Source organism: Aquarana catesbeiana, linkage group LG03, assembly GCF_042186555.1.
Source record: "Aquarana catesbeiana isolate 2022-GZ linkage group LG03, ASM4218655v1, whole genome shotgun sequence".
Lineage (NCBI taxonomy): Eukaryota > Metazoa > Chordata > Amphibia > Anura > Ranidae > Aquarana > Aquarana catesbeiana.
Window position 1 is genome coordinate 620,400,768 of NC_133326.1, and position 19,248 is coordinate 620,420,015.

Below are 19,248 nucleotides of genomic sequence, written 5' to 3' on the forward strand. Positions count from 1 at the left end.
TCAATGACATCCACATTCTTCTACAATCATATCTTCGTGGTGTTTCATTACCACATCTCCATTGTCATTCATCAGCATAGACAAAGGTCTCATTTTCACTGGGGCACAGGAGGCACATTCAACTTTATCTGAATTGAATAGCTTCAGCAAACTCTGTAAAACAAAAAAATAGATATTTGTTAGTTTACAAATCTACCAGAAAATGATGATGCACACATCAAACAATCCACATATTTAGCACAGCAATATACAATTGATACATCTAACATTCCTCTAAATTAGACATGTCAAACTGGTTGGGCTTCATGCATCTCATCTACATCTTTCTTATGGCCCTCAGCCAATATGAGGATTACAATTGAACATAGCATTGGTTTACTGTAAGGTGAATTACATTAAAAAAACAAGGCTTTTTAATTGCCATGCTGATGCCTAAACATAACTGTAAGAGAAATTCCATAAAATGCTGCCCTTTATAGAGTTTATCCAGATTTGGACTCCGCATTTTTGAGTTTGACATGCCTGCCCTAAGGAGTCAGGCTAGTTGACACTCCTCTAAGGATCCATAAAGACCTATAAACCCATAATAAAAGTTACATGCAATATGCAATATTCCTCCAATGCTGTCCGTCTAATGGCACCCATTATTACGAAATACTGAATAGCACCAAATATTAAAGAATACTTGAAAAAGGCAAAGACAATTATCAGTAAAAAAAAATGACACTTACCATAATGTAAGCATGGTTGGTTGGTTTGAAGGGCTCACTTAGGGGAATGGGGCAGGCTCCTTCACATCTGTAGGCATTGAAATTCTTCGGGTGGATAATCAGATTTCCCCACCCGAACTTCTCAAAGTCCACCATCATATCAACCCTTTGACACAAGGGTTTTCCATCCTCCATGGTTCTGGATGGAAAGTGGTTCATTATGATGCTGTCTTTTGTATTTCTGTTCTTCCTGTGCCTTTTGATACCTTGTTCACTTTTGACTTCTGGTGACATCACATATTTAGAAGACTCCACTGTTTGGATGAGGTTGGGATATCCATTGACTTTAGCAGAAGGGTTGTCCTTTGTGAACACTATCAATAAAACTCTGTCAGTAGATATGTCTGTGCAACCGTTCTCATGATCCTTCTGAGATGAGGTTCCACCCCCCATGATATCATCATAATATGAAGTTTGACGAAGGTTGAGATAAGCATTCAAAATTTTAGTGAGGATAAACACTTTCCAGGAGTCACCCATTGTTACAGAGGAATCAATGTGAAAAGACTGCAGAAGCAATCTCTTGGAACCTTGTTCGCTGTGGTAAATATGCAGTATCATATCTTGTGTTTTCTCTGTAGGAGAAAGTTGAATCCTAAACTCTGCCAATTGAATCTCATTACTGCTTGAGAGAGAGGACATGTCAAAGTAGAGTGATCGATGATTGTCCATCTTGGTGCATCCTGGGGAAGAAAGAACAAAAAACATGACATAAAAATCAATCTAATTATAAAAAGACATACTTCGTTTTTACAATATATGAATCTATGGTTAAAATATATTAATAAATATATAAATAAATAAATAGTATTAAATAAATAAATAATACATATATAAAAAAAATATTGTTATATAAAGCAATATTCTTTAAAATAATGTTTACTATTTAAAATAAATCTTTAGTCAGTAGGCGATGTATGTGAAACTGCTAAGGCAAATCTGTCATATATGAGGCATGTCAGGAGTGTTAAAGGGAAGACTAAAACTACAAAAGCACATACTTTTAAGTTAGTTTTATCACTGTTAGAGAATCAGCTATAAGAAATAAATTGCCCTTAATTAAAATGCCTGACACAAAAAGTGTTCTTGCCCTTCTCTGTGGAAGATAATCTAGCCCATCAATAATAAAATTATCATTACATTTAGGTAATAAATAAAGCAGCATGTTACATTGTTATATGGGAAAATATAGAGTTCCGTATTTACCTTTGGCAGTAAGTCTTAGGACAGTATCTGAATCTTGAAGGATGGAATGCTCCAGGCTGGACAGACCTGTGTCATTCCCCATAATGAGGCTCTGATAGAGCTGCATCATAAATGGTGAGTACTTCTTATTTGGAGAGTATGCCTGTCCATCAAGACTGCTTGAAGTTCTTAATCCATGGTTAGATTGTTGAAGAGGAATTCTTTTTTGGTTTTCTTGCATAAAGGCTGGCAATCCCTGGACCATGGAGATGGTTGTGAGGTAGAGAATGACATTCATCCAGGTCATTTCTTCTCAGATTTCCTGTACCCTCTCTTGACTTGTAATGTTTAGGAGATGTTCATCAGAAGATCTGCAAGCCTGAAGTGAAGTCCTTATGATTCCTTCATTTTTTTTATATGGTTGGATGAATAGGTCCCATGTTCACACCTGTGACCTTTGATGTCATTGACCTCAACATCAAAGACTATCAAGGTAACTGTCAGTTATAAAGTCATCCTTTCATGTTAGTAACACATGCTCAAAATCCTATGAGCTAAATATGCATTATTTAAATGAGGTATGAAAATCTTTTGACAGTATCAAGTGAACAGAAACTATTATATTATTTTAATGTAGAAACTGAAACTTTGTCAGTAATATATTTATACACGTTTACATTTACACAAAATATATTTCTGAAATATTTTTGCCTTTAGTGAACAATATAATTCCAATCATAGAAATAACAGCAAATTATTGTAATGGATTGTAATTATTGTATATTATTATTTGTTTTGAGTAACAGAAGAAAAGTATTATATTGTATTATACTATATTATATTATGTTTTCTTTAAGTGACGGGGACAAGTGTATGTTTGGTAGCATTTTAATTTTGAGTATGTAAGACATTGCTTTTAAGCATAGTATCCTGAAGTATGTTAGGTTATTTAAAGCATACTACCCATATATCACATTTAAATATTTTTTTTTACATTCAGATATAATAATAAATAATGGCTATTGAATATAAGTATATAATTGGGGACCTAATGCTACCAGGTAATGTTTACTAAGAATTGTCTTATTCTATTTTAATTTATATGTTTGTTTTTTGATATATACAGTACATACAATACTAACAATAATCACCTATTTATCATATACCATAAACAACTCAATGTTTGAAACATATTGCCAATTTATCATTTGGCTTATATTGACTGACATGTGCTCTCCTAATTGACCACATGATAGCATTTTGAGATTTTAACTATAAACTATTTAAACTATAAACTATACTGTATATGTTTTTTTTTGCATGATCTACAAATATTAAACTGCAATTAAATATCATGAAAATCCACATTTTCTTTATGAATTGAAATAGCAGGGTACAAAAAAATCCCCTGCCACAAATTCTAATGATTAACTTAATAACAATTTCAGTGATAGAAATTATTCACATATGGTTAGAATAACCAGTATACTATCCCATAGACTCAATTTGTAAAGAAGAATAACCATTTGAGACATCATAAATAATTACAATGAACTATTTATTAGCTCTAATAGTTTATTTGTAGACTAGTATGCAATATGAAAAGCCTATGTATATGCAAAGCATCAGTACATGACCCATATAATTACTTTATCATTTGACATATTAGTTTGATACTTTTGGCAAACCTGCTTTATGGAATATTATAGGGCTTTATATAACATTGCAAAATAATATATATATAAATGTATGCAATTCTAAAATTGTTTTATAATATGGAATTTAATTCAACAGTTTCTATCAATACAAAAAGTGTTCAAAAGACATTTAAAGTGTAATCATTCATTTTATAAACTATGTATACTTTTACGATTATACATTTAATGTTATAAATAATTAAGGCAAACCTACATATAGATATAGCAGATACTTAATCTTTGAATGTTGCTTTGATCTGCTGTTGTTGTAGACAGTCATTGCATGCACAACAATCAATTATGTCAAAACATCAACATTTAACACTTTACTTTAACACATAGTACACATGAAATTAAATCAGTATGTTCATTTTCTTTTATGGTTAGATTAAAGGACATATTTGTTTGATATTAAAGAACTAATCTACCCAACAGTGAAACTTCAGGGTTAAAGTGAAAGTATACAGTACTTTCAGTGAGGACATATTTTGTGTTAACTTTGTTCACTTTAAAATTTGGAGTGACTTTTACAAATTAAAATTTGGAGTGACTTTTACATTTTTAGATGTTTGCTATGTTTTATTATTACGTCAAAATTAGCTGTTTCAGTCACACAGCATAACTGCTCAATAGATATTTAGAAAGGCTATCAACAAAACAAATTATCTTTAGTCAGTCAGCTGACTCATAGACATCCATTGTGAGAAGGAGCAGTAAAGCACAACCATAGTGTAGCACTGCAAAGCAGGAAACAGAGTCTTCGTATGCCATGAGCAAATAATGCTGCTCCCATGTACATATATGATTACAAATCATGCATGGAAACACATCAAACATTAAATTGATAACTTTATTTACATCATGTTGATTTCTTTTACAGCTGTTCCTACAAATATCTGTAAAATGGCTATTCCAACCTATCAGTTGGCGTGCATCACAGTAACTTGTATGAAAAACATTTAATCATTAGGCTCTGGGGAAAGCTCATTTGCACAGTGCACTTGCCTTGCAAAGTGAACAGCCTATTTGCCTTTGGTAAATCAAGCCCAATGTATCCTTGTAGTACAACCTAAACTAACTTTAAATAATAAAAATTTATCTTACAACATTACAGGGTAGCCTCATTGATCGTTTGGTTTTTGGAAGATGCTGAAGTGTTAAACCATCTAACAGTTTCTTAGATCTTTCAGGAACTCTTTTGGTGAGATCTCTGTGTTAAGTCCCCGGGTATGCATAGTTCCTGTGGGCCTTATGAAGGGCTCCCACTCTGCCTGACTTTTTATTGATTTTGTATTATGTGAAATGTAACTGTAGGAGCTAGACAAGAGTAATGCCCCTCATACCAAATCTGTCAATGGCATGTACAATTTAAAAAAAACTGTCTAGGACATATGAAAATACCAAAAGATTATGACCTATTGCAATGAACACCATAGCCAATTACTTTCACATGTCATGTTCCATCTTAAAGGTTTAAAGGGTTCTCCTATTTTTTTACTATTGCTGGATCCAAGTCTTCACACCTCCCACCTTTCATATTAATGATCCCAATATCAAATATTACCAGTGTCAATAATACAATTTGCACTTCTTCTGTTATTCAGGGCCCTCTGATTCCTTCTGTATACAAGAGGAACTGCACTCTGCTCACATAATTTGTAATACAAACATCTTTGCCATTCTGAAGCTTCCCTCCAACCACTTTGCATATTATTTCATATATACTGTGATTCTGTACTTGCCAAATATGCTGCAGAAATCTCCCTCCACCGAGTCTGGCTGCAACCATTTTAACTGTGGGCAGCTAAAGCTGCAGCCTGTTAACTTCCTGGATTTACACAGACACACAGAGGCACACCTCCAGCTCTACAGCTCTCATTAGCCCTCCTATGACTCATCTCCCCTCCCTTCCTGGCAAACTCTCACGAGAGTTAGAGAGAGAGCTGTTCATGATGTCATAAGCCTAGGCTTTTTACCAGACAAGAAACAGGAAGTGGGCTGTATAAGGATTTTACTGGCAGAATCTTTTTTTTACTATCCAACATTAAAACAACAAGGGCAGAAGATTTAATACATGGAAAGTTGAAAAAATTACTGAATGTCCGCTTTAAATTGTATATGTACTGTCTGTCCTTATTTTGTAAATCGCTGCGTGAACTGTTGGTGCTATTTATATACTGTATAATAACAATAATGTTGAGGAATTACAGATATTAGGTAACGATAACACCAGTTTATATTAAATATTTTCTTTAAAAGTATGTGAGCTAGAAAATGACAAACCCATGTTATTATAAAAACATACATTCTCATTTTAACAAATCAAACTTAATCTATGAATACCACTGCACTTTAGGCAAAGCACAATACTTTTCTTTCCAAGTATCTCCTAAAGCAGGGGTCAGCAACCCATGGGCCGCACCCGGCCCACCACCATTTAATGTCCAGCCCGTCAGGGCCATGAGTAATTCACTGGCACCCAGGCCACGGAGATTTTTGCCACTGTCCTCTTCATTGGACAGCAGCGAGTGGCTGGTATCACAGGGCTGGATGGGGCAGGAACCGCTGGAGTTAACTTTTTTCGTTAAACAGCAGGTGATTGGTTTCCAGGCGATCGTAGCAACCAATCACTAGCCTGTTAATGTAAAAAGTTAACTTCAGCAGTTACCACACTAATCCAGACCTGTGATGCCGATCTCTGCTCTGCTGCACATGTGTGTAAGGTAGGAGAGTTCTACCTACACAGTGTGTTTTTGTATGGGGATTGGGTGGGGTGGGGTTGGGTGCAGGGGGTAAGAGGACACTACAGTGGGGGCAGGAGACAGGGACACCATCACCCCTGGGGACAGGGACATCTTCTCCCCTGGGGACAGGGGCCCCTTCTCACCTGGGGACAGGAACTCCTTCTACCCTGTGGACAGGGACTCCTCTTACTTGGGGACAGGGTCCCCTTCTCCCCTGGGGACAGGGACCCCTTCTCTCCTGGGGATGTGACCCCATTACCCTGGTAATGGGGCCCCCATCTCCCCTAGTAACAGAGAACCCCTCCCCCTGGGGACCCCATTTCCCTAGGGACAGGGACCCCATCTCCCCTGGAGACAGGGACCCCTTTTCCCCTTAGGAAAGGGACCTCTCTCACTTGGGGACAGGGACTCCATCACCCCTGGGGACAGGGACCCCTTCTCACTTGGGGACAGGACCCCATCACCCCTGGGGATGGGGACCTATCTCCTCTAGTAATGGGGACCCCATCTCCCCTAAGGGCAGGAACCCCATTTTCCCTAGGGACAGGAACCCCATCTCCAGACCATGCTGACTGGCAGGGCTGGTGTCAGCCACCCTTGGGTACCAGGATGGGGGAGGGGGCAGTAAAATCTGAATCCCCAGCCACATGATCCCTCAGAGTCAACTTGCTTTTTATTAGTGAAGCACCTTAAAGTGAGGTAAACCTGTACTGGTATTATTACTATGTTAGGATTATTATTATCTTCATTTATTAGCAGGTGAATGTGGCCCTCCACCATCCACGCATTCACATACATTGAATGCCGGCCCTTAAGTGGAAAAAGGTTGCTGACCCCTGTCCAAAAGGATGAATATATATATTATTCTAAGGCTATCCAATACAATACTTGAAGCTCTTTATAATTAATTCTTACTATCAATATTATTCATGTTTTATCTTGCATATGTATGCACTACATAGCTCTAAGATTAACTTCAGCAATTTAGCAATATTATTTTCTAATTCAGTTGCATCATACAGCATCTAATCTTTTGAATGTAAAGCTTGTACAATTCAGATTCAAAGCCCTTTTCTCTCCTCCAAAAGATCTAGGCCATTCCAGCAAGTTCAAGAACAATGCAAATCAAAAAAACATTGGAAATGGAAAACACTGCAACGAAGCATTTAAAATATTTGTTTAATTCTAAATGTTTTTTTGCCTGCACTTCATTAAGTTGTTTACAAGGACTACTTAAGTCTGTGTATTAAAGTCAAAATCCACCATTTTCTGCACAAGTCTTATCTAAAACATTTTAGGGGCTCTACTGGAAAGCTTCAGCTCCATATTCCCATTGTTCAATTAGTGCTATCAAACAATAAAGAAAATGAAACAGATGTATTTTATTCATTATATTTTAATGGATAATAATCATACAATGACTGCACTGTAAACTACAAAATACATTTTAGGCAATAAAAAAATATAAATATTAAAAAAAAGTATTTGCCCTTTATAAACCAGGTTTTATCTCCAGTTCATGGCAATAATGTAGGCCAGCAATGGAAGTTTCTTTTCTTCCTCTGGCTCCAGTTTTTAGCTTTTGAACTCTTTTTAACTTAAAGCAGAGAGTTCAGCAGGCCTTTCACCAGACACTGCAAAGTGCCATTATTCCTTTAAAGTCACTGCTTACTTTGCATCTTTTCAATACTTGTGACATATGTTTTAGCAGTTCCTCAATGACATCCACATTCTTCTACAATCATATCTTCGTGGTGTTTCATTACCACATCTCCATTGTCATTCATCAGCATAGACAAAGGTCTCATTTTCACTGGGGCACAGGAGGCACATTCAACTTTATCTGAATTGAATAGCTTCAGCAAACTCTGTAAAACAAAAAAATAGATATTTGTTAGTTTACAAATCTACCAGAAAATGATGATGCACACATCAAACAATCCACATATTTAGCACAGCAATATACAATTGATACATCTAACATTCCTCTAAATTAGACATGTCAAACTGGTTGGGCTTCATGCATCTCATCTACATCTTTCTTATGGCCCTCAGCCAATATGAGGATTACAATTGAACATAGCATTGGTTTACTGTAAGGTGAATTACATTAAAAAAACAAGGCTTTTTAATTGCCATGCTGATGCCTAAACATAACTGTAAGAGAAATTCCATAAAATGCTGCCCTTTATAGAGTTTATCCAGATTTGGACTCCGCATTTTTGAGTTTGACATGCCTGCCCTAAGGAGTCAGGCTAGTTGACACTCCTCTAAGGATCCATAAAGACCTATAAACCCATAATAAAAGTTACATGCAATATGCAATATTCCTCCAATGCTGTCCGTCTAATGGCACCCATTATTACGAAATACTGAATAGCACCAAATATTAAAGAATACTTGAAAAAGGCAAAGACAATTATCAGTAAAAAAAAATGACACTTACCATAATGTAAGCATGGTTGGTTGGTTTGAAGGGCTCACTTAGGGGAATGGGGCAGGCTCCTTCACATCTGTAGGCATTGAAATTCTTCGGGTGGATAATCAGATTTCCCCACCCGAACTTCTCAAAGTCCACCATCATATCAACCCTTTGACACAAGGGTTTTCCATCCTCCATGGTTCTGGATGGAAAGTGGTTCATTATGATGCTGTCTTTTGTATTTCTGTTCTTCCTGTGCCTTTTGATACCTTGTTCACTTTTGACTTCTGGTGACATCACATATTTAGAAGACTCCACTGTTTGGATGAGGTTGGGATATCCATTGACTTTAGCAGAAGGGTTGTCCTTTGTGAACACTATCAATAAAACTCTGTCAGTAGATATGTCTGTGCAACCGTTCTCATGATCCTTCTGAGATGAGGTTCCACCCCCCATGATATCATCATAATATGAAGTTTGACGAAGGTTGAGATAAGCATTCAAAATTTTAGTGAGGATAAACACTTTCCAGGAGTCACCCATTGTTACAGAGGAATCAATGTGAAAAGACTGCAGAAGCAATCTCTTGGAACCTTGTTCGCTGTGGTAAATATGCAGTATCATATCTTGTGTTTTCTCTGTAGGAGAAAGTTGAATCCTAAACTCTGCCAATTGAATCTCATTACTGCTTGAGAGAGAGGACATGTCAAAGTAGAGTGATCGATGATTGTCCATCTTGGTGCATCCTGGGGAAGAAAGAACAAAAAACATGACATAAAAATCAATCTAATTATAAAAAGACATACTTCGTTTTTACAATATATGAATCTATGGTTAAAATATATTAATAAATATATAAATAAATAAATAGTATTAAATAAATAAATAATACATATATAAAAAAAATATTGTTATATAAAGCAATATTCTTTAAAATAATGTTTACTATTTAAAATAAATCTTTAGTCAGTAGGCGATGTATGTGAAACTGCTAAGGCAAATCTGTCATATATGAGGCATGTCAGGAGTGTTAAAGGGAAGACTAAAACTACAAAAGCACATACTTTTAAGTTAGTTTTATCACTGTTAGAGAATCAGCTATAAGAAATAAATTGCCCTTAATTAAAATGCCTGACACAAAAAGTGTTCTTGCCCTTCTCTGTGGAAGATAATCTAGCCCATCAATAATAAAATTATCATTACATTTAGGTAATAAATAAAGCAGCATGTTACATTGTTATATGGGAAAATATAGAGTTCCGTATTTACCTTTGGCAGTAAGTCTTAGGACAGTATCTGAATCTTGAAGGATGGAATGCTCCAGGCTGGACAGACCTGTGTCATTCCCCATAATGAGGCTCTGATAGAGCTGCATCATAAATGGTGAGTACTTCTTATTTGGAGAGTATGCCTGTCCATCAAGACTGCTTGAAGTTCTTAATCCATGGTTAGATTGTTGAAGAGGAATTCTTTTTTGGTTTTCTTGCATAAAGGCTGGCAATCCCTGGACCATGGAGATGGTTGTGAGGTAGAGAATGACATTCATCCAGGTCATTTCTTCTCAGATTTCCTGTACCCTCTCTTGACTTGTAATGTTTAGGAGATGTTCATCAGAAGATCTGCAAGCCTGAAGTGAAGTCCTTATGATTCCTTCATTTTTTTTATATGGTTGGATGAATAGGTCCCATGTTCACACCTGTGACCTTTGATGTCATTGACCTCAACATCAAAGACTATCAAGGTAACTGTCAGTTATAAAGTCATCCTTTCATGTTAGTAACACATGCTCAAAATCCTATGAGCTAAATATGCATTATTTAAATGAGGTATGAAAATCTTTTGACAGTATCAAGTGAACAGAAACTATTATATTATTTTAATGTAGAAACTGAAACTTTGTCAGTAATATATTTATACACGTTTACATTTACACAAAATATATTTCTGAAATATTTTTGCCTTTAGTGAACAATATAATTCCAATCATAGAAATAACAGCAAATTATTGTAATGGATTGTAATTATTGTATATTATTATTTGTTTTGAGTAACAGAAGAAAAGTATTATATTGTATTATACTATATTATATTCTGTTTTCTTTAAGTGACGGGGACAAGTGTATGTTTGGTAGCATTTTAATTTTGAGTATGTAAGACATTGCTTTTAAGCATAGTATCCTGAAGTATGTTAGGTTATTTAAAGCATACTACCCATATATCACATTTAAATATTTTTTTTTACATTCAGATATATTAATAAATAATGGCTATTGAATATAAGTATATAATTGGGGACCTAATGCTACCAGGTAATGTTTACTAAGAATTTTCTTATTCTATTTTAATTTATATGTTTGTTTTTTGATATATACAGTACATACAATACTAACAATAATCACTTATTTATCATATACCATAAACAACTCAATGTTTGAAACATATTGCCAATTTATCATTTGGCTTATATTGACTGACATGTGCTCTCCTAATTGACCACATGATAGCATTTTGAGATTTTAACTATAAATTATTTAAACTATAAACTATACTGTATATGTTTTTTTTTTTGCATGATCTACAAATATTAAACTGCAATTAAATATCATGAAAATCCACATTTTCTTTATGAATTGAAATAGGGTACAAAAAAATCCCCTGCCACAAATTCTAATGATTAACTTAATAACAATTTCAGTGATAGAAATTATTCACATATGGTTAGAATAACCAGTATACTATCCCATAGACTCAATTTGTAAAGAAGAATAACCATTTGAGACATCATAAATAATTACAATGAACTATTTATTAGCTCTAATAGTTTATTTGTAGACTAGTATGCAATATGAAAAGCCTATGTATATGCAAAGCATCAATATGTGACCCATATAATTACTTTATCATTTGACATTTTAGTTTGATACTTTTGGCAAACCTGCTTTATGGAATATTATAGGGCTTTATATAACATTGCAAAATAATATATATATATAAATGTATGCAATTCTAAAATTGTTTTATATTATGGAATTTGATTCAACAGTTTCTATCAATATAAAAAGTGTTTAAAAGACATTTAAAGTGTAATCATTCATTTTATAAACTATGTATACTTTTACGATTATACATTTAATGTTATAAATAATTAAGGCAAACCTACATATAGCTATAGCAGATACTTAATCTTTGAATGCTGCTTTGATCTGCTGTTGTTGTAGACAGTCATTGCATGCACAACAATCAATTATGTCAAAACATCAACATTTAACACTTTACTTTAACACATAGTACACATGAAATGAAATCAGTATGTTCATTTTCTTTTATGGTTAGATTAAAGGACATATTTGTTTGACATTAAAGAACTAATCTACCCAACAGTGAAACTTCAGGGTTAAAGTGAAAGTATACAGTACTTTCAGTGAGGACATATTTTGTGTTAACTTTGTTCACTTTAAAATTTGGAGTGACTTTTACAAATTAAAATTTGGAGTGACTTTTACATTTTTAGATGTTTGCTATATTTTATTATTACGTCAAAATTAGCTGTTTCAGTCACTCAGCATAACTGCTCAATAGATATTTAGAAAGGCTATCAACAAAACAAATTATCTTTAGTCAGTCAGCTGACTCATAGACATCCATTGTGAGAAGGAGCAGTAAAGCACAACCATAGTGTAGCACTGCAAAGCAGGAAACAGAGTCTTCGTATGCCATGAGCAAATAATGCTGCTCCCATGTACATATATGATTACAAATCATGCATGGAAACACATCAAACATTAAATTGATAACTTTATTTACATCATGTTGATTTCTTTTACAGCTGTTCCTACAAATATCTGTAAAATGGCTATTCCAACCTATCAGTTGGCGTGCATCACAGTAACTTGTATGAAAAACATTTAATCATTAGGCTCTGGGGAAAACTCATTTGCACAGTGCACTTGCCTTGCAAAGTGAACAGCCTATTTGCCTTTGGTAAATCAAGCCCAATGTATCCTTGTAGTACAACCTAAACTAACTTTAAATAATAAAAATTTATCTTACAACATTACAGGGTGGCCTCATTGATCGTTTGGTTTTTGGAAGATGCTGAAGTGTTAAACCATCTAACAGTTTCTTAGATCTTTCAGGAACTCTTTTGGTGAGATCTCTGTGTTAAGTCCCCGGGTATGCATAGTTCCTGTGGGCCTTATGAAGGGCTCCCACTCTGCCTGACTTTTTATTGATTTTGTATTATGTGAAATGTAACTGTAGGAGCTAGACAAGAGTAATGCCCCTCATACCAAATCTGTCAATGGCATGTACAATTAAAAAAAAACTGTCTAGGACATATGAAAATACCAAAAGATTATGACCTATTGCAATGAACACCATAGCCAATTACTTTCACATGTCATGTTCCATCTTAAAGGTTTAAAGGGTTCTCCTATTTTTTTCCTATTGCTGGATCCAAGTCTTCACATCTCCCACCTTTCATATTAATGATCCCAATATCAAATATTACCAGTGTCAATAATACAATTTGCACTTCTTCTGTTATTCAGGGCCCTCTGATTCCTTCTGTATACAAGAGGAACTGCACTCTGCTCACATAATTTGTAATACAAACATCTTTGCCATTCTGAAGCTTCCCTCCAACCACTTTGCATATTATTTCATATATACTGTGATTCTGTACTTGCCAAATATGCTGCAGAAATCTCCCTCCACCGAGTCTGGCTGCAACCATTTTAACTGTGGGCAGCTAAAGCTGCTGCCTGTTAACTTCCTGGATTTACACAGACACACACCTACAGCTCTACAGCTCTCATTAGCCCTCCTATGACTCATCCCCCCTCCCTTCCTGGCAAACTCTCACAAGAGTTAGAGAGAGAGCTGTTCATGATGTCATAAGCCTAGGCTTTTTACCAGACAAGAAACAGGAAGTGGGCTGTATAAGGATTTTACTGGCAGAATCTTTTTTTTACTATCCAACATTAAAACAACAAGGGCAGAAGATTTAATACATGGAAAGTTGAAAAAATTACTGAATGTCCGCTTTAAATTGTATATGTACTGTCTGTCCTTATTTTGTAAATCGCTGCGTGAACTGTTGGTGCTATTTATATACTGTATAATAACAATAATGTTGAGGAATTACAGATATTAGGTAACGTTAACACCAGTTTATATTAAATATTTTCTTTAAAAGTATGTGAGCTAGAAAATGACAAACCCATGTTATTATAAAAACATACATTCTCATTTTAACAAATCAAACTTAATCTATGAATACCACTGCACTTTAGGCAAAGCACAATACTTTTCTTTCCAAGTATCTCCTTAAGCAGGGGTCAGCAACCCATGGGCCGCACCCGGCCCACCACCATTTAATGTCCAGCCCGTCAGGGCCATGAGTAATTCACTGGCACCCAGGCCACGGAGATTTTTGCCACTGTCCTCTTCATTGGACAGCAGCGAGTGGCTGGTATCACAGGGCTGGATGGGGCAGGAACCACTGGAGTTAACTTTTTTCGTTAAACAGCAGGTGATTGGTTTCCAGGCGATCGTAGCAACCAATCACTAGCCTGTTAATGTAAAAAGTTAACTTCAGCAGTTACCACACTAATCCAGACCTGTGATACCGATCTCTGCTCTGCTGCACATGTGTGTAAGGCATAGGCGTGCCCACGGGGTGTGCCGGGTGTGCCTGGGCACACCCTAATCCCCTGAGCAGTGTTTAGTTGCATGCCCTCTGTATCCTGACATCTGCCTGGGCTGATGTGCAATGTGTACCCCGCACCACCTGTGAGGCAGTATAACATTGCCGATCGCTTAGTGTGACACTGTCCTCCTGTATAATAACTGCATGCAGAGAGAGAGAGAGGACCTGTCAGAATTCATGTATGATGTCGGGGTGGGCGGGACCGAGCAGCTACCGAATACCAGCCAATGGGATGAGTCTGGCGGGGCCGCTACGTGTATGTAGCCCCGCCCCCTTTCTTAAGCTGCTCGGTGCTGCTCGGTCCTGCTCGGATGTCACACAGGCACAGCGAGCAGAGTGAAGCCGCCTCCCCCTCCAGTGTTTATGTGTACACAGGGGGAGGGGACCTGCTGTGCCTGTGCCACGCTGATCAGAGGTACTGAATGGGATGGGGGGAGGGGGGTCTGTCTGTGCTGAAGGGGGGTTTATGCTGAATGGGGGGCTCCATTTGTGCTGAAGGAGGGGTGTGCTTAATAGGGGGTCCATCTGTGGTAAAGGGGGGGTTTGTGCTGAATGGGGGGCTCCATCTGTGCTGAAGGGGGGTCTGTCTGTGCTAAGGGGGGGGTCTGTGCTGAAGTGGGGTATGTCTGAATGGGGGGGGTCTGTGCTGAATAGGGGGGGGGTCTATGCTGAAGGGGGAGGTCCGTCTGTGCTGAAGGGGGGGTCTGTGCTGAGGGGGGTTGAATAATGTAAAGGGGTCCAGTGGAGCACAGTGGGGTGTTTTTACATTTTAATGTGGGGGGTGCCAGATATATGATCCGCCCAGGTGCCAAATGCTCTAGGTACGCCCCTGTAAACCCCCCCTCTCCTCTGTCAGTGCTTCCAACTAATGCCACCTGTCTATGCCAGTCAGTGCCGCCTGTCAGTTTGAGAGTGCCAATTAGTGCTTCCAATCAGTGCCACCTGTTAGTGCCAATGAGTGCCAGCGCCAACTGTCAGTGCCAAACAGTGCCAGCGCCGCCTGTCAGTGCCAAACAGTGCCAGCGCCGCCTGTCAGTGCCACCTGTCAGTGCCAAACAGTGCCAGCGCCGCCTGTCAGTGCCACCTGTCAGTGCCAAACAGTGCCAGCGCCACCTGTCAGTGCCAATTAGTACTTCCAATCAGTGCCACCTGTCAGTGCCAATGAGTGCCAGTCAGTGCTTCCAAACAGTGCCACCTGTCAGTGCCAGCCAGTGCCGCCTGTCAGTGCCAATTAGTGCTTCCAATCAGTGCCAACTGTTAGTGCTAATGAGTGCCAAGTGCTTTCAATCAGTGCCACCTGTCAGTGTCAATGAGTGCCACCTATCAGTGCTTCCAATCAGTGCCACCTGTCAGTGCCAATCAATGCTTCCAATCAGTGCCACCTTTCGGTGCCAATCAGTATCAGTGCCGCCTGTCAGTGTCAATCAGTGCCACCTGGCAGTGCCAATCAGTGCCAGTGCTGACTGTCAGTGCCAATTAGTGCTTCCAATCAGTGCCACCTGTTAGTGCCAATCAGTACTTCCAATCAGTGTTACCTGTCAGTGCCAATCAGTGCCAGTGCTGCCTGTCAGTGCCAATCAGTGCCAATGCCACCTGTCAGTGCCAATCAGTGCGACCTGTCAGTGCCAGTCAGTTACACACCAGTGCAAATGAGTACCACCTGTCAGTGCCAATCAGTGCCGCTTATCAGTGCTGTTAATAAGTGCCCATCAGTGCACTGAGTGCAGGGATGGGGGTGATGAACTCAGCAGCCAGGCACATTGTCCAAGGGTGTGCCGGCCTGGTGGGGCACAAATGAAATCTGTTGATGTTTATTAATGCCACATGCTGATTTTAGTATAATAGGTAATCACCACACTACTATTTACAATAAAGTACTGGAGGTAAAATAAAAAAAGTGTAATTGAAAGGCCGGCCACTAAGCACTGTTATGTGTTCCCACACCACAAAATAAAAAAAAGAAAAGTGCAGTGCTAACTTACTGATCAATAACTTAACAATAATGGTGGAATCCTCTAATATATGGAAATCTCAATAAACTTCAATATTATCACAACACCGATCTCTGTGATACGCAACTTCACATATAATACACATCAAGCTGAGAATAAGACATACTGTATAAAAATAAACTTAGCAAGGATGGTGGAAACCCCTCCTATAGCTATTTACCATACAGATTAATCTCAAGTGAAAATTTTTTTAGTTGGGAGGTTCCCACCATTATAGCACTTTTGAATTTTTATTTTTTAGATCACTACACTTAATTTTAGATATTTTAGTTACTATTGTAATGTGAATTTTTGCACTTGAAGGTAATTTCCAACACCCTTGCTAAGTCCATGTCTTTATGAACCTTGCTTTGTGCACTGGTGTGCACTCATGTTGGAACAGGAAGGGGCCATCCCCAAACTCCTCCCACAAAGTTGGGAGCATAAAATTGTGCAAAATGTCTTGGTATTCTGACGCCTTAAGAGTTCCCTTCACTGGAACTAAGGGGCCAAGCCCAACCCCTGAAAAACAACCCCACACTATAATCCCCCCTCCACCAAATGATTAGGACCAGTGCACAGAGCAAGGTCCATAAAGACATGGATGAGCGAGTTTGGGGTGGAGGAACTTGACTGGCCTGCACAGAGTCCTGACCTCAACCTGATAGAACACCTTTGGGGTGAATTAGTGAGGAGAATGCGAGCCAGGCCTTCTCATCCAACATTAGTGCCTGACCTCACAAATGCTCTTCTGGAAGAATGGTCAAACATTCCCATAGAGACACTCCTAAACCTTGTGGACAACCTTCCCAGAAGAGTTGAAGCTGTTATAGCTGCAAAGGGCGGAGCCAACTCAATATTGAACCCTACGGACTAAGACTGGGATGTCATTATAGTTCATGTGCATGTAAAGGCAGGCGTCCCAATACTTTTGTCTGTTTGAGCTTTGGGGTGCACACCCTAATGCAATAGGCTGCGCACGCCTATGGTGTAAGGTAGGAGAGTTCTACCTACACAGTGTGTTTTTGTATGGGGATTGGGTGGGGTGGGGTTGGGTGCAGGGGGTAAGAGGACACTACAGTGGGGGCAGGAGACAGGGACACCATCACCCCTGGGGACAGGGACATCTTCTCCCCTGGGGACAGGGGTCCCTTCTCACCTGGGGACAGGAACTCCTTCTACCCTGTGGACAGGGACTCCTCTTACTTGGGGACAGAGTCCCCTTCTCCCCTGGGGACAGGGACCCCTTCTCTCCTGGGGATGTGACCCCATTACCCTGGTAATGGGGCCCCCATCTCCCCTAGTAACAGAGAACCCCTCCCCCTGGGGACCCCATTTCCCTAGGGACAGGGACCCCATCTCCCCTGGAGACAGGGACCCCTTTTCCCTTAGGAAAGGGACCCCTCTCACTTGGGGACAGGGACTCCATCACCCCTGGGGACAGGGACCCCTTCTCACTTGGGGACAGGACCCCATCACCCCTGGGGATGGGGACCTATCTCCTCTAGTAATGGGGACCCCATCTCCCCTAAGGGCAGGAACCCCATTTTCCCTAGGGACAGGAACCCCATCTCCAGACCATGCTGACTGGCAGGGCTGGTGTCAGCCACCCTTGGGTACCAGGATGGGGGAGGGGGCAGTAAAATCTGAATCCCCAGCCACATGATCCCTCAGAGTCAACTTGCTTTTTATTAGTGAAGCACCTTAAAGTGAGGTAAACCTGTACTGGTATTATTACTATGTTAGGATTATTATTATCTTCATTTATTAGCAGGTGAATGTGGCCCTCCACCATCCACGCATTCACATACATTGAATGCCGGCCCTTAAGTGGAAAAAGGTTGCTGACCCCTGTCCAAAAGGATGAATATATATATTATACTAAGGCTATCCAATTCAATACTTGAAGCGCTTTATAATTAATTCTTACTATCAATATTATTCATGTTTTATCTTGCATATGTATGCACTACATAGCTCTAAGATTAACTTCAGCAATTTAGCAATATTATTTTCTAATTCAGTTGCATCATACAGCATCTAATCTTTTGAATGTAAAGCTTGTACAATTCAGATTCAAAGCCCTTTTCTCTCCTCCAAAAGATCTAGGCCATTCCAGCAAGTTCAAGAACAATGCAAATCAAAAAAACATTGGAAATGGAAAACACTGCAACGAAGCATTTAAAATATTTGTTTAATTCTAAATGTTTTTTTGCCTGCACTTCATTAAGTTGTTTACAAGGACTACTTAAGTCTGTGTATTAAAGTCAAAATCCACCATTTTCTGCACAAGTCTTATCTAAAACATTTTAGGGGCTCTACTGGAAAGCTTCAGCTCCATATTCCCATTGTTCAATTAGTGCTATCAAACAATAAAGAAAATGAAACAGATGTATTTTATTCATTATATTTTAATGGATAATAATCATACAATGACTGCACTGTAAACTACAAAATACATTTTAGGCAATAAAAAATATAAATATTTAAAAAAAGTATTTGCCCTTTATAAACCAGGTTTTATCTCCAGTTCATGGCAATAATGTAGGCCAGCAATGGAAGTTTCTTTTCTTCCTCTGGCTCCAGTTTTTAGCTTTTGAACTCTTTTTAACTTAAAGCAGAGAGTTCAGCAGGCCTTTCACCAGACACTGCAAAGTGCCATTATTCCTTTAAAGTCACTGCTTACTTTGCATCTTTTCAATACTTGTGACATATGTTTTAGCAGTTCC

General features: G+C 38.4%; 2 protein-coding genes across 2 annotated transcripts; both read right to left on the minus strand.

Annotated features, from left to right (window-relative positions):
- LOC141134675 (nodal homolog 2-A-like) lies at positions 1-2,262 on the minus strand. The gene is made up of 3 exons (XM_073624117.1): positions 1,977-2,262; positions 732-1,453; positions 1-153 (listed from the first exon to the last, which is right to left on the minus strand). Exons 1-3 carry the CDS (start codon positions 2,260-2,262, stop codon positions 1-3), a joined length of 1,161 nt encoding a protein of 386 aa, XP_073480218.1.
- Positions 2,263-8,111: 5,849 nt separating this feature from the next.
- LOC141134676 (nodal homolog 2-A-like) lies at positions 8,112-10,373 on the minus strand. The gene is made up of 3 exons (XM_073624119.1): positions 10,088-10,373; positions 8,843-9,564; positions 8,112-8,264 (listed from the first exon to the last, which is right to left on the minus strand). The coding sequence occupies exons 1-3, from the start codon at positions 10,371-10,373 to the stop codon at positions 8,112-8,114; spliced, it is 1,161 nt and encodes a 386-aa protein (XP_073480220.1).
- Positions 10,374-19,248: the final 8,875 nt, after the last annotated feature.